Genomic DNA, 15,740 nt, shown 5'->3' with positions numbered 1-15,740 from the left:
GAGAGATGCCAGAGTGACGGAGCTGCCCACAGCTACTGAATCAGTAGAATCAGTTCAGTAAAATGATTTGTTCAAAAGATTCATTCAGTACTTCTCAGCAGCTCTGTCTGCTAATCAGAATTTAATAAGCTACAGTTTGCAAACTGAAAGCTGCTAAAACAATCATTTATATTTTTCCTGAATGTTCTGTTAGTACGCTCAGTATACGAATCACTGACTGACTGAGCGGGAGAGAGAGACTCAGAGCTCCCGTTCAGTACGTTCAGTGAACGACTGACTGAAATGTATTTGATATTTGACTGCGCCTGTATCTGTTCAGTGAACGACATTCAGTGAACGACTGACTGACTGACTGACTGAGAGAGAGACTCGGAACTCCTGTTCAGTACATTCAGTGAACGACTGACTGAGAGGGAGAGTTATGATAATGCGTTAGGAGGATTCACTTCAGTGTCTTTAGCGGTAGGCGTGGTTGGTAGGAGGAGAAGCAGGGTCAGTACTGATGTCACACCTGAGGGGGGGGGGTGTGGTGGCTCTGTCTCTGTAACCTTCATTAGCAGCACCTGCGGAGGAGCCGGAGGAAATTGTTTTTGAGTCGAAGAGACGCCACGAGGGAGACGCGAGGACGCAGACACCTGAGAGACTGAATCTGAAGTAACGTTTGTTTTTGTGTCAACACTTCACGGGTTCTTTTTACACATGAACTAAACTGATATGAAAGAGAGGGCTGGCGAAGGAGATCGCACCCAAGTGACTCCATGGATCGAGTGGTCTGAGTGAGCTGGTCGCGGCACGTGCGAGGATCTTTGGGGTGAGTCACCTACATACACCTCTCAAACAGACAGGACAGTTGCACACACATTCAGATAAGGCAGGGTACACATTCACGTTTACGCAACACGTAAGGAGAGGCATGAAGTTACAGGCTCACTGTCCTTAGAGTCAGACTCAAGGATAGCATTTAGCGGTGGGTTTGTCGAGCGGCGTAACAGGGAGAGAGACACTCGGACCTCCCGTTCAGTACGTTCAGTGAACGACTGACTGAGAGGGAGAGAGAGACTCGGAGCTCTGACTGACTGATGCCGCAGGAGAGAGAGAATCAGGACTCCTGCAGTACTACAGTTCAGTGAACGTGCGAGACTGCAAGTCACACACATACGCTACTAAAACAGTCAGCTGAGTGAAATTAAGTTGGATATAAAAGCCGTTTGCAAACCAACAGCAGCTATAAAAAGCACATACATTTTCGCAACACCTAAATGTTAAATAATATATTTGCTACTTCCTCAATTTTCGAGACATGAGAGGGAGATGTAGGGGCGGGCTTGAGCGACACAGGGCTCCCGACCGACTCCGTCCTGTTCGTTCAGTCAGTAGGTATCTGTCACGACCCGGCTCTTAAGGCCTGACAAAATACAGAAAAGTATGACTTTTAACAATGTTTCAAGGTTTATTGTCCAAAAGACAAACAACAAACGATCCAATTTTGCAATGGTGCTACACCGAGGATGGATGCCACACAGTGAGGTTATCAGCCCGGCTCTTAAATAGCCTGCACCTGGGAGACTGGCCACGTCTGCCCAGGTGTGGCGGAACTCTGCCCAGCAGCAACCTGCAGGGACACAAGACACACAGACAGAAGGGAACACAATATCACTAACATGAAAGGGAGAGGGAGGGCGGGCTTGAGCGACTCTTACGGTCTAGAGAGAGAGACACGAGACGGGAGAGAGGAGAGCGCAACTGAAGTTGAGAAATGAACGACTCTTTTCAGTAAGTGATTCAGTTCAGTTCGTTCACCCAGATGATTCGTTCGTTTTGAACGAATCATTCACGAACGACACATCCCTATTTTTTGTTATTGTTGAAAATGACCAATATTTAAGTGTTTGTTAAAAGAAAAGTTAAACAATAAGGAAGAAATGATTTCTGAATGTATAACTGAAGAACAATGTGTAAATTTGTGAAGTTAGTAAGATGTCTCACGTTTATAAATGTTGTGGAGCCCCCGATCATTTTGGGGAATTTTACACTACTATTCAATAAGAATTTAAAATTTTATGTTTTAATTTTTATTTATTTATTGTTAAATATAACTAGTTACCATATGAAAGTGAAAAAAAAATTGTAAACATAGTAAATTTTCTGCTTGAAAATAGTGTCTTTTACAAAAGTGCTGTTTTCTCTTGGTTTAATTTTTTTTTGATTAAGGAGGCCATAACATATTTTGAACAATCGATTTAACAGACACCTTACTTAAAGCTGACAGAAATTAGGCCTATGCTATCCAGAATGAAAAAGTTGACTCAAGATGTGAAAAGGGAATCTTTATTTGGTATGATAAGCACAGCCCGGCATACATGGTCTAATATCCTAGCAGTGGAAAAGTGCAGAAGCACAGACTGGTGAAGTTTGTAACAAAACTGTAGTTGAGCAATAGACACACAATAACATTTTATCAGATTGTGATGAGTCTGAGTTTCAGAATAGCTAAAAACCAGGCACAATGTGAGTCCAGTATTGAGTTCCAGGTTCCAGTAGCTATATTAAAGTGAGCAGCCAAACACAGGAAGGTGAGACTAATCAAGAGCCGGCATGCTACACTTCTAGAGTCGGGGAAAAGCCAAGTTATTCAAATGACTATGTATCTAAAGTGATGATCCGGAACAGACTAACATTGATTATTTTTAAAGATTGATCTTTAATATTCCCCAACATTCAGGGAAGCAGTAACTATAACATAGAATAGGATAACGAAGGACATCAAGGCCATCCTGAATGCTAAGAAGATGGCTTTCAGATATGTCAATCAAGGATGCCAAGGACACCTACAGGAGGAACCTGGAGCGAAAACTCCAGCTGGTCCTTCTCACCCACTTGACGTCTGACATCATGAAGAACTAGGAGTGACTAGGCCCCTCTTGGATCCCCTCCATATTTCCTACCAGCCCGACTGGGGATGGAGGATGCCATCACCTCCTTACTAAACCAAGTCTACAGTCTCCTGGACAAGCCGAACAGTTAGGGTAATGTTTTTATTTTTTACTTCTCCAGTGCTTTTGACACCATCAGGCTTTCTTTCATGGCTGAGAAGATGACGAGGATGCTAGGTCGAGGCTCCTCTAGTGTCCTGGATTGTCGACTGACTGGCTAACCACAGTATGTGTGCACCTACAACACTGTGAGTCCGACAGAGTGATCAGCAACACTGGGGCCCCACAGGGTACGGTCCTGTCTCCCTGCCTTCAGAAGGTTTCTGACGATCCGGCCCTAGTTGGTTGTATCAGTGAGGGTGAGGAGGCTGAGTACAGGGCTGTGATGGGTGACCTTGTCACATGGTGTGAGGATAACTTCTCCAGCTCCATGTGACAACAACCAAGGAAATGGTGGTGGATCTGAGGAGGGCAAAAGCACCGGTGACCTCTGTCTCCATTCAGGGGTCAGTGTGGACATTGTGCAGGATTACACGTATCTGGACAATAAACTGGACTGGTCAAAGAACACCAAGGCCGTCTACAAGAAGGGTCTGAGCCAACATTACTCCCTGAGAAGACTGACTTGCTTAAATTAACAACATTAACAAAGTAAACCAATTAACTGCTATTGAAACGATTGTCTTTGTATAACCATTTGAGCTACAAAGTTACCTTAGTCATACAAGGAACTGTAAACACTAAGACTTTGGTGAGTTGTGAATGGAGAAGTGTTTGATATTTGGATCTGCCTGGGCTAGTGCTTGATTTTGTAAGCATTTTAGCACAGGTTTCACTTGCCATCTCAACGGATGGGAGTCTTCATTCTGTCTTATCTAAGGGCACGGTCACACTGGCCATCCGTACCGTGCTGTACCCAAGCACGATTGCCCCCCGCAGCGCCATTCCCCCGCTGGCCGGCACGGCCCGCGGTCACACTACACAGGACTATCCGTGCCTAAGCACGATTACCTCTTGTACATAACGTCTTAATACAACACATGCACGCTTTATGTTATTTGCTCAGTTTACAAACAGGCGGACGAGAGAGAGACGCGCAGTCGAGTCCGCGTCTGCACATCAGAGAAAAACACAGAACATGACAGCTACTTTTCTGACTTTACAGCTTATTTTAAGCCATTTTAATCAGACACAGCCATAAATAAATAAAATAATAAAATAGACGCGCAGCCGAGGCCACAGGCGAGTCCGCAGCCGCACATTGGAGAACAACACAGAGCATGACAGCTACTTTACTGACTTTACAGTTTATTTTAAGCAATTGTAATCAGACACAGCAATAAATTAATTAATTGCGGGCGGTGTGCTTCAGCACGGTACACTTCATGCACGAGCACAAGCACGCGGGTACACAACGCTGACAGTCTTCATTATGGAGAAATCCAGAGTTTCATGTCTGTATCTGACTAACATGACACAATATAAGACACAAATCGTGCTTGGGTACAGCACGGTACGGATGGCCAGTGTGAACGCGCCCTGAAGTGTGCCAAAGCCAAGGAAGTGTACCGTGCCTGAGTACGATACGGAGCGGTCACACTGGTCAAACGAACTGGACTTTAGCGTTGAAGCGTGCTTGGGCACGGTCACACTGGCTAATTGATTTTTCTGCAAAGTATACGGACAGGATGACTTTTGGAAATGTTTTCTTCCTTTATATTAAGTCCACATGACTTCATTCCTGAGGTAAGGAACTGTAAATTACTATTTTATGGGCTAATTAAGAAGGACAGAGCTGATAGAAGAGACATATCCTACATGCAGTCTCTGTGACAACAATGACGCGGGACTTATCCTTCACACACTAAAGCCATCACACTGTCAGCTGTTCAATAGAGTTCCGACACATGAGATGCACCGCTCATGCCAGCTGCGTGAAAGCCCTGAATTGTTAATATGACCCGGGGCTGAAGCTGTCACTGAGATATAATCAAATGTACCCTCATTCTTCAAAAACTTGCATGAAAATTTTAAATATTATTCTGCTTTGTATGTTCCTGATTTTATTCCAGCAAACAACTTTGTTGGTGGACAGACCTTTTGCAAAGTTAGTGGACTTGCTGGAGATAAAAACTAATAACCATTCCAGGTTTTTGCTCAGTCATTGTGCAGGTAGAGTCAGCCCAGTCGTGTGCATCAGTGACTTGAAATCCCATGTTTTTGCCCCAGCTACCTGATAATTAATCAGTCTTTCTGGATTCTAACAAAGAGAAGAGACAGAGAAACATCACTTTTGGTTTATTCAATGATGTGATATTGACAAAGTGTGAACAGGATTTCATGTATTACGAAAAAAAAGCAGATAGCAGTAATCAGCTCAGCCAACCTATGTGGGTCTCTGCAGTGCAGCATATCCCATCTCCTTGACCAGAGCTGTAAACTGGTGACACGCACACTCGGCTGCTTGGTGCAAGGTGTGTGAGTTGTGTTCCCCGAGAGGTAGGAGGCAGGTAGACAGAGGAGATGGAGGGCTTCCAGTAAAAGCTGTGCAGGCTATCTCTCTCCCAGCTCAGCCAGTAGCCTTTCAAGCCATCCTGATGGGCCTGCCAGGCCACATTCACTTCCTGAAGATCCACAGAGGTCAGTTGAAGGTCAACCAAGGCTTGCAGAGCTGTTTCTGGAAGAAAACATAGAGAAAAAGGACCTGGTCAGACTCAAATTTGAATGTTTAACATTGGAGGAAGTTAAAGTCATCTTAATGTATGTAACAAAATCTTATCTAGTTTTCAAACAGTCATTTATTGAAAGTACATTCTGACTTTTCATTCGTTGAATGGTCTGGTTGCAAAGGACAGAAATAGATTTTATAGTATTGTCTGCTCTAAAATAATCAGAGTTAAGCAGAGAGACTTCTGTTCCCTCCGGTAAAAGCATGTGGTCCAAAAAGCTAAAGGAATAAAAAGGAAATAGTTTCCTAATATGACCATGTTAGTCCAAAGCAATGCCCTCAGGGCAACACTTTAAGGAAAACAAACTGATATTCTAACTCTTTCATTTATTCAACCTTGAAAGCAGTTGTTTAGAATGAAAGCTTTATTGTATTATTTAATAGTATTCCTTGTTAGTGGTTCTACATGTGATCCTTACATCTGCACATACATTCTTAGAATGTTGTCATATAGTGTGAAGTGCAATGCATCCTAGCCATCCATGCCTTATTTATTAATTAATTAATTTGTTTATTTATTTATTTATTTATTGTTTAAAATGTATGTGTATTTTAATCCTTGCCTGGCCCTTGTGTGTGTCATAAATGAAGTGGCCACACGAGGGTGCCAGAGTGCCAGTGTGCACCTTGGTCCATGCACACTGATAAAAAAAAAAAGTTGTCTGAATTGTCTGTTTCAGAATCTACGTCGTCAAATGAATGATTCACAAAAAAACTCTTAAGGTAAGCTTTTTATGAAGAGATCAAATGAATAAACGCTTTTGACTAAAGCAATCTAAACCATCTGGAAAGATGACCAACTGACAGAAAGTCAATTAAACATACAGAAACCTCAAATTGAAAGCTTACCCTCCTGAGTGCATGCCTTTACAGACATGGCTCTTTCCTTTCCATTAACATGAAGAGCGCTGACTGTAACCAGGTACTGAGTGCCAGGATCCAGGCCTGTCAGCAAGGTAGAGTTTTGCTGGCTGTTTAACACCAAAGTCTGAATTGGTCCACTTGGAATAGTTCCATATTCAACCACATATCTAAGGACTCGGGCCGGCTGCAAGGGACCCCAGCTCACACGGATCTGATGTGGGCCGGAATCTGACAGGGAGACCACCACTGGGCTTAAAACATCTGAGGAGAGCATTGGAAGAAGGGGAACATTAGACACTGAATACTAATAATACATGTCCAATGTGAAAATGAAAATACAAATGTCTTCAATTTCATGACAATTAAGAAAACTCCTTCTACTAAGCAGGATCTTAAAAATGACCAAAATATCTGTAACAGCAACCAGATGGAGTATATATGTCAGTTTTTATGCAGTTCTACTACCACTCTTTTGCTATTTTATACTATACAGAAAGAATGATTTCTCGAGTGAATTAAAGAATAATCAAATCAAATCCAGTACATCCTCTCACCTGGAAGTGTGTGAAAGCTGACAGACAGTGTGGTAAACAGCCTCTGGTTGGACTCTGGGCGGAGGAAGGCTTTGTAAGAGGTGTCAGGCTGCAGGTTGATTATCTCTGCCCAGCTAGAGTCGCCCGGTAAAATATGTCTAGTCTCAGAGTCTGATATCAATTCAGAGATGTAGTAGAGTTCATAGTAACCATCGCCTGTGCTCAGAACAGGACGCCACTGCAGCACGGCACTGGAGGAAGTCAAGTGAACTACACGCAGCCTCTCTGCTCGAATTATTTCTACAGATAAAAAAAAACAAGAGGAATGACAGTTAAACGAGAAAAGACCAAATATCAACACTGAATGAATAATTCTTTAGTTCTATTTCAAACACACACATACCGATGATTGCCTCCCTTAGGTCCTCAGTGATGATTTCAATGTTGTCTATGTCCACAGAGTAGAGGTGAGACTCCAGAGGTGATGTAATTGCACGCTGTAACACCTGATAGTTGCCATGTACTGTAGACACAGCTAACACATAAACTCCCTGCGCCTTAAGCTCTGTCATCAGCTCATCCACATCGCCAGGCTGCACACCATCAGTCAGCCACAACAGTATCTTTGGAACATTATTCTCCATCTTTGACAGAAGCTGCTGGGCGACCCTAAGTGCAGCTTCTGTGTTTGTGTCTCCCTGCAGCTGGTTGACTCTCCGCAGAGCTTTTTGCAGGCTCTCCTGAGTGCTGTGTACATCCAGGCTGAACTCAAGGTTGGGTTGTGTGCCCACCTGTAGCAGGCCGACTCTTACGTGCCCACGGCCCAATGTGAAGGGGTGAAGGAGCTCAGCAGTAAACTGCAACAAGCGGGAGAACTCATAGTTTGCTATACTTCCCGAAGAGTCCAGTAGGAGGAGTATATCCCCTTCACAGCAGTTTATCACTGTGCACAAACAGGAGGACAAACACCATGTCATTTTTATTTCATTGAAAGGTATTCTTTCACTCAAACCAGTAATTACTTTGTTTAGGGCCACCAAAAAATTCCCCTTTTTAGGAATATGACAAGTTTTTTTTTTATAAATGGCAACATTTTATACTCTGCATCAAAAAATATTCAGTTAACGTATTTAAGTTAAATAAAAATGGAAAATGAGACATGGGAATGCAACAGGTAAGCTTGGAAAGAAGTTGCTGATTTAGAGTAATTGCTCCAACGTTGCATAGTAAAAATCACTCAGGCAATAAATGCAGCACCAGACCATTGCCGGTGGGCACACTACATATGTTTTAAAGCTGAGCCCCAGTTTGGCTGTAATATGTCTGATGACATCATTATTTGGAAAGACAAATTTTTCCAAAGCGTGGTACAGTTAATACTTTTAAATCCTTTGTTCCATGGGACGTCACCAAACAACTTCAATCCAGTTTGCCCACCTGGATCCTTGTCCCCTAAAACCCCAAAAACAGTGAAGGAAGAACGTTAAATAATACCCTCTGTCATGTACTTTAATAGCCTATTATTATCATTATAGTTATTATTACTAGTAGTATTATTTAATAATAATTTTATAAAAATTCCTTGATGCATAAGAGCCATTTTAGGTGTGAGACAAAGAGAGATTCTAACAACTTCATTTTACACAGTTAAATATTGAAGCTGCACTTACAGAGGCGTTCAGATAATGTGAATATGGGATCTATTCAAGACAGATAAACTGATCCGTTTCCTAATACTGACATTAAAACGAATGTCAGTCATTTAGCACAGCCATTATGACTATGACAGACAGTTATTTTGATAATAATACACTGTGAATATCGACCATAAAAGACACACCCATTATGCCCTATAATTAAAAGTAATGAAACAGTGCAATGCGATCAACTTTGTATTTGTCCACGAGGGTCCCTGTCTTGTCCATGCTTCATTCAGCAACAGATCTGTAGCCTACCTTTTTATGATTTGTGTTGTTGTATATAACTTATATAATGAACTCACCTGTGGCAGGTAAAGAAACCTGCATGTTGGCCCGCCGTAAGATCGCCCACAAAAGAACACAGCTCAATAGAAAGGACTTCTTCATTTCTCAGCAGTATTTAAAAAAAGATACTGTGATGATCAGTAATAACTCAGGTAGGTGGGAAAAAAAAAACACCTTTCTCTTAAATTACAAATCGTGCAGATCACTGTGAAAAATTGTCCAGTGTTCTTGTCCAGCGTTCTTCACTTTTTTAGACAACTCCTCCTCCTCCTCCTCCTCCTCCTCCTCCTCCTCCTCCTCCTCCTCATGCAGAGCCAGGAGCCGGAGCTTTTTTTGATTCTGCTTTTAGATACGTCTGTGGTAAAACACGTCATCAGTAAATCAGTAAAATGTGCTGATGCCAGATTTCAATCAAGACAAATATTTCATGTGCAAGTTTATCAGACAGTATGTCTTCAGGCTTACACATCCAGTTGGCTCAAGGCTGCACGTTTATCAAGAGTGTACACAAATGTTCTTGTTTTTATTATTAGTCTGATTTACGATGGAAGCATCATACTGTATAATTAACGGTGGATGTGTTTGTATACTAACTGCTTCAAAAGTTTACAAGTATTGTTACCAAGTCCATAGTTTAAATATTTACTATGTAGTATGCATTTTCATTAGATAAGTTGCTATAAAGTTTTTCATATTTGTATAGCTCAGGTGGATTACAAAGTCTTGATTTTTAGATCAAACACTCAGAGGTCACACTCAGCCTCACAACTCCTTGTTGAAGTTCGCTTTTATAATTCTTACTGCAGCACTTTGAAACTTCCACTTACTGATTTTATTAATTCTGTGTATATTAAATGACAAATCAACTGCCACTTTAGCATCCCAGCTTATTTGCTTGTGATAGTCCATGAGCTAATGCTCCTTGACCGATTAATCAAAAGAAGACTGCTGAAGAAGACATACCATGAATTCTTGCTGTCAGGCAGCATGAACTTATACATTAATAACTAACTACCAGTTCTTCATTTTCTACACTGTAAAAGAATCACGGTCTAGTTTAGCACAAAGCAGGGATAGATGCTGTTGAAAAGCCATTTTATTAACACCATGTTGATGAGCTCTGTCTCTGCTGAGAAGTCCTACTGATTAATTTCCAGATTAAAGTGCTGTCAGCCCTCTGCCTTTGCTGCACAAATTAACAGGATTTGTTATCACAACAGCACAGGTTTACAAGAATATCGACCACACAGGACAGGAATTAAGCTGTAACCTACTTCCCTTGAAGACTGAATGATTCCATTATGGACATGGTCATAAAAAGGGGAGTGAACATCATAGCTTCCAACTTTGAGACGTAGAGAAAGCCCTCAAGCAACAGCTTTGATCCAAAAATACCTCTTGTAAAAAAACAGGGAAAACATAGTAAGGAGGGCACTTAAAGATATTGATTAAAGGCATTGACTGAGAGTACACAGAAATACGGATGGAGCATTTCCTTCCTTCGTTACCTTATCATCTTTTGTCTGGTGCATGTAGAGGCCTGTAGTACCACCAGCCCTCCATATGAGATGGGAAGCAGGAATTTCCCATGAAGAAGATTTTGGCAATGACAGTTTTCTCTTCATATTTGCACGCACATCTACATGTGCATAATATATGTTTTTGTTTGTCTGGCTATTTGGGACGGAGTTTTCTCTTTTTAACTGAATGCCAAAGGCAATGACATTTGGCAATGCGTAATGTTTAATCAGGTCTAATGTTTTGTCTAAATTAAGCTTGTTGCCATTTGCTAGCTTGCACTCACACAAAGTACAACTGAGACCAATAGAAATGAAATTATTTGCAGTATTTTGGACGTAAATAGAAATATATTTTCTTTAGATCTACTGATTGCACTAGACAAAGGCAATGAAATCATCAAATGGGGGGAGCCAAGTAGTATGAACAAAACACAGCTTCAGTTTAAATGTCCAAACTGAGAAATGAGTTTACTCCTCTGCAGTGTCTGAGTGTTTGTGTTTTCCTTTTGCATAATTATGCCTCTATTAACACTTATATACATTTATTTGTGTTAATAAGAATTTAACAATCTCTTATAAGTGGCTTATTACTTATTATTATTGCTTATTACAAGCACCTTAAGTGTTAACGAACTGTCAAGTCTACCAGTCACATTACTAATCATGTAAAAGCAGGAAAAAGATGCAGAAATGGGGGAAAGATAGGAAATAAAGGTCATATCCAAGTCAACTGGGAGAGAAAACATTGAAAATAAAATCTGCAGCAATGAAAGCACTAAGCCCTCTTTCTTTTGTATTTACTGACAGTGAAATTATAGCTTATTAAGATAAGGTTTCCCATTTTTATTTGATTGGGCGATTGTGTGAAAGGAGCAGGTAATCATGAGCAGTTGAGTTGGGACAATGTTGATGTTGCATGTCCAGACACATTACCCACTCATCTGAACGGCTTGCTGTACTTACAACGTTGGACTGTGTCACAGTAATACAGTACAAAATGAAGGTAAAAAGTGAGCTTTAATAACAAAACTATGTGATCATGTGTTGAAACACATCAAATTGTCAAAATGATGTCATCAAAAGCACAAAATGATATAACAATTTAATTCCATGGCAGGCATGTTAAAGCTTTTAGTGTACTCAGCTGTTCTCCTGATTGAAGCCCAGATGCTTCCAAAACAAGAGAGATTATGTGCTTTCAGTTGAACAATACGCCCTAAATGATGGAGCGACTCCTTGCTGGATTCAGAATCAATGCCATTTGATTATAAGCTTCAGATGACTGGTCACTGAAGAGGAGAAATCAGTTACCTGAGGATGTAGCAAAGAATGACAAATATTTTCCTCGCACTGAGAATTAAAGAGACAGCAGCTCATATCAAGCTTCCTGCTGGTAGCCATGCGTGTTCCCTGAACACATATAACACATTTCCTCATCGATTTCTGGCTGCAGAGAATAACCCTGACACGCCCATGGAAACAGAAGTGTGGTCAGTTTTATGGCCACACACCATATTTCACCATCAGTGGCAAAGGTTTGCAGATGCACTGTTTCGTTTTTGTTTGCAGCTTGAAGCTGAAATTGATGTTTCTGCAGCTGCAGTATGACCTGCTGATACCAGGCACCAATACATCAGTCAGTGTTTCATGCAGGTTCAAGATCAGTTGACCTTGGTGTCTGTGTATTGAACAGTGTTACCCTTGCCTAGTGTAAAGAAATGTATTTCTGACATATATTTAAAATTAAAAAAACAGATTACTTAAAACTTGTAGATTATGGTAGCTATCATTAGGCCAACTTTTAAAGTGCATTCCTTTTTTGCTAAATGGCTTCTAAAACCTCCAACAGCCTCAGTTGTGTGTCATGAATAACAGTACATATTGCATAATGCATCTTGCATACTACGTTCGACAGTAGTGTGAAGTATGACTGCCAGTGGGTTGTTATTTTGTAGTATGCTAGGCCCAGCTAAACTGGTTTCCGGTCTTGGAATGCAGAAGTAAACAATTGCCCAGCTGACAGTAAACACAGTGACAGTGTAATATCCATCTGATCTGAAAAAAGCTGAAAAGTGGTGAATTTTGATTTTCATAATTTTTGAGAATCAAAACACATAATTTGTGATATCTTTGCGTGGTTTGATCTGAATGGAATTATTTACCCTGTTACGATAGCTGTTGCTGTTCGTCATTTCAATCTCTGACCTTGAATTCTGCGAAACAGTACGTGATAAAGATCTATAAAAGGTGCCCAACATATGCCGCGGCACATGAGTGGCATGTGCCGTTCTGGTCCACTCATGTGGATATATGCCGCCGGGCGGCTGTGGCTCAGTTGGTCGAGTCGTCGCCTCTCAACCAGAGGTACGAGGGTTCGATCCCCAGCTGAGCAACATGTCCGATGTGTCCTTGGGCAAGACACTTAACCCTGCATTGCTCCCTCTGCTTCGGTGGTGGGGTATGAATGAATTAGTGTTGTACTTACTCTCTGATGTACGTCACTTTGGATAAAAGCGTCTGCTAAGTGAATTGTAACATTGTAACAAATGTTACATATGAGTGGCATATGCCACCTTAACCAGCCTTAGATTTTTTTAAACCACAGCCTACTAACAATATGTACGGCTTCATCTATAACCAGGATACATATGATACAATAACAGCCCTGCATTATTAAAACATTGCGCATTATCTAATGACTAAAGAACAGCATACAACTTTACACAAGTTAAAAATAATGTGGGAGTAATTTCAACAAGAAAAGGCATATTGTTTAACCATATTCTTTTGGCTGTGTCTCATCCAGACAGTTTGGTGCTGGGCGGAGCCATTTCTTCATCACCATGGACAAAAGAAACTTCAGACACTGCCAAAGCTGTCATCTGTTGAGTCTGAGCATGTAGACATAAAACAGAGAAAACCGTGACACTGATCATTTGAAATCATGTCGTCATAACTTTTGCGACCACGCGTTGCATCTATATTAGGTTACTGCGTGTTACTGGAGGGGATCTGGTCTTCCAGGTTAGTAAAGCCTATGTCAAAGAGAGTGGAGACCCGAAACTGACCACAACAATCATATCCAACTATAGATCAGTGTTGTTTCAACATCACTGTCATTAAAATCACTATAACGTAGAGGGTCATCATCGATTAGATTTCAATTTCAACAAAATTGATGAATCAGATTTATTCGCAGAAAAATATCAGTGGATGAACCCTGAATGGACCCTTGATGAATCATAAACTTGGACATTTTTCAAGCCGTTTCTTTGTGCTGATTTTGAAAAAAAAAATCTCTTATAACGTAGCTGTTAATTGTGAATGACAAGACGAAACAAATTGTAATTATAGTGCCCTCTCCTGGCGGATACCTACCTCTATAAAGACAGTGATAGAACATAGGTAAAGTGTAATCAATATGCAGTCCAACATCTACACCAGTCATACATATGCCGGTAAACAGGTTAATGCTGTGTTAACACCATCACATGAGCCATAAAAAGTAGCCCATTTCCTCAAGGCGGAGGTTACAAGTCTGATCACACATTCTGCTATCAATTACTCTGACTGGCTATGGTAGCTAGGCTAACCTTAGCTGGGATTAGCTCTAGCTTTCTGGTAACACTGGAAATTAAATGTACATGAAACAATTTAACTGTCATCACGGAGATACCAGAAAATAAAAAGGTTCAGTACAGTAAACATGTACAAAGCACAATGTAAACGTCCAAAATGATTTAACACGTTGCAATCACGTTGTCAATAAAGAAAAAAAGTACACATTTATGGCAGTAAATGTTGTAAAGCAAGTCCAATCGTAATAATGTACATATGAAACATGGTGGTGGTGTAAGAGAATTAATGAATATGAGTGGTACAAGGCGCTGGCCCGCTGCCGGTAGGCCACTGGCACTTCCATGTGCCCTGCCATAACTGCGCACTTCGGTATGCCGTGACGTGCCTGGTTCCACTTTTCCATCTCGGCACTACTGGAGTGACACAGAGATCGAAAAGCGACAAGAGAAATTGGTTTACGCATTAAGTCTGTAATTCAGTTTTTCTTGCAGTATTGCCCTTTTGTGTTAATGCAGTTAATACGCATATTTTTCACAAAGACTGTAAATTATTATTTAATAGCATGAATTGACGTCACTTCTTTAAACATAGCCTTGTTATACTCACAATCCAGCAACTTCTTTGAATTAGAGGCAGGTTAGCGACAGGAGGAGTAAAGCATTGTTCCCTTCCTGCAACATCACTTCTATCTTGTGGAGAACTTCAGTTGGGAGTTGATGAATACAAAAACATTGGGAACACTTTATAATAACCATCATCTATAAAGGTTAAATTGATAGTTAATTAACTTAATAGTTATTAGTTATTTTACTGTTAACAAACAATGAAATGATAGATAATAATGTTTGCTAATGATTTGTAGTGCTATAATTTATGTTAAGTTAACAGTTTATTGTTACACACATTATAACATTTTATACTATATAAACTGTTTGTTAATGATTACCAAATGATTTGTAAACCGTCTAGTAACATTATTTGAATCGTTATTATAAAGTTGGAATTGAAGATTATAATACTAATGTTTTAAATAGATAATTAATACTTTATCAGTGGTTAATAATTGGTTTATAAACCATCTTCAATCATCAGGTTTACAAATCATTTGGTCATCATTAACAAACACTTTATATAGAGTATAAAATGTTATAATGTGAACATCAATAAACTGTTAACATAACATCGTTATATAAGTATAGCACTACAAATCATTAGCAAACATAATTAACTATAATTGTTTTGTTTGTTAACAGTAAAATAAGTATTAACTAAAGTGAATTAACTATCAATTTACCCTTTATAGATGATGGTTATTATAAAGTGTTACAGAGTGGTCTGATGGATGCTGTAAATGCATTCTGTTTTTCCGAATCAGTATTTTTAACATACTACAGATCTTGCATTTGTTTGCATGCTATACACTTAATTTGGGCCAAATCAGCATGAACAGGAAAAAAAAGAACATGAGGATAACAAAAAGGGTAACTCGTCCTCTATCCCCCAGAGATAAAGGAAAGTGCGATAGCTTTCGAGATGCTGATTCAAATTGTAGGTTTGACCTCATAAGAATCAAAGAGATTTAGGCCTTTTGATTTGTG

General features: G+C 40.2%; 1 protein-coding gene across 1 annotated transcript; it reads right to left on the bottom strand.

Moving 5' to 3' along the window:
- Nucleotides 1-5,218: 5,218 nt before the first annotated feature.
- LOC132977419 (von Willebrand factor A domain-containing protein 1-like) lies at nt 5,219-9,274 on the bottom strand. The gene is made up of 5 exons (XM_061041966.1): nt 9,061-9,274; nt 7,462-8,001; nt 7,080-7,358; nt 6,511-6,786; nt 5,219-5,610 (listed from the first exon to the last, which is right to left on the bottom strand). The coding sequence occupies exons 1-5, from the start codon at nt 9,143-9,145 to the stop codon at nt 5,306-5,308; spliced, it is 1,485 nt and encodes a 494-aa protein (XP_060897949.1). The 5' UTR covers nt 9,146-9,274; the 3' UTR covers nt 5,219-5,305.
- Nucleotides 9,275-15,740: the final 6,466 nt, after the last annotated feature.

The sequence above is a fragment of the Labrus mixtus genome, chromosome 7 (genome assembly GCF_963584025.1).
Source record: "Labrus mixtus chromosome 7, fLabMix1.1, whole genome shotgun sequence".
Taxonomy (NCBI): Eukaryota; Metazoa; Chordata; class Actinopteri; order Labriformes; family Labridae; genus Labrus; species Labrus mixtus.
Note: the sequence above shows the minus strand (reverse complement) of the source record. Positions and strands in the feature narration are given on the sequence as shown.

Bases quoted from the DNA above. Each gene is read 5' to 3' on its own strand.
- LOC132977419 (XM_061041966.1), bottom strand. From the start codon at position 9,145: ATGAAGAAGTCCTTTCTATTGAGCTGTGTTCTTTTGTGGGCGATCTTA. The intron at 7,359-7,461 runs GTATGTGTGTGT...TTTTATCTGTAG, and splicing joins CCTAAGGGAGGCAATCATCG to AAATAATTCGAGCAGAGAGG. The intron at 5,611-6,510 runs GTAAGCTTTCAA...GTTTTCTTCCAG, and splicing joins AAAGGCATGCACTCAGGAGG to AAACAGCTCTGCAAGCCTTG.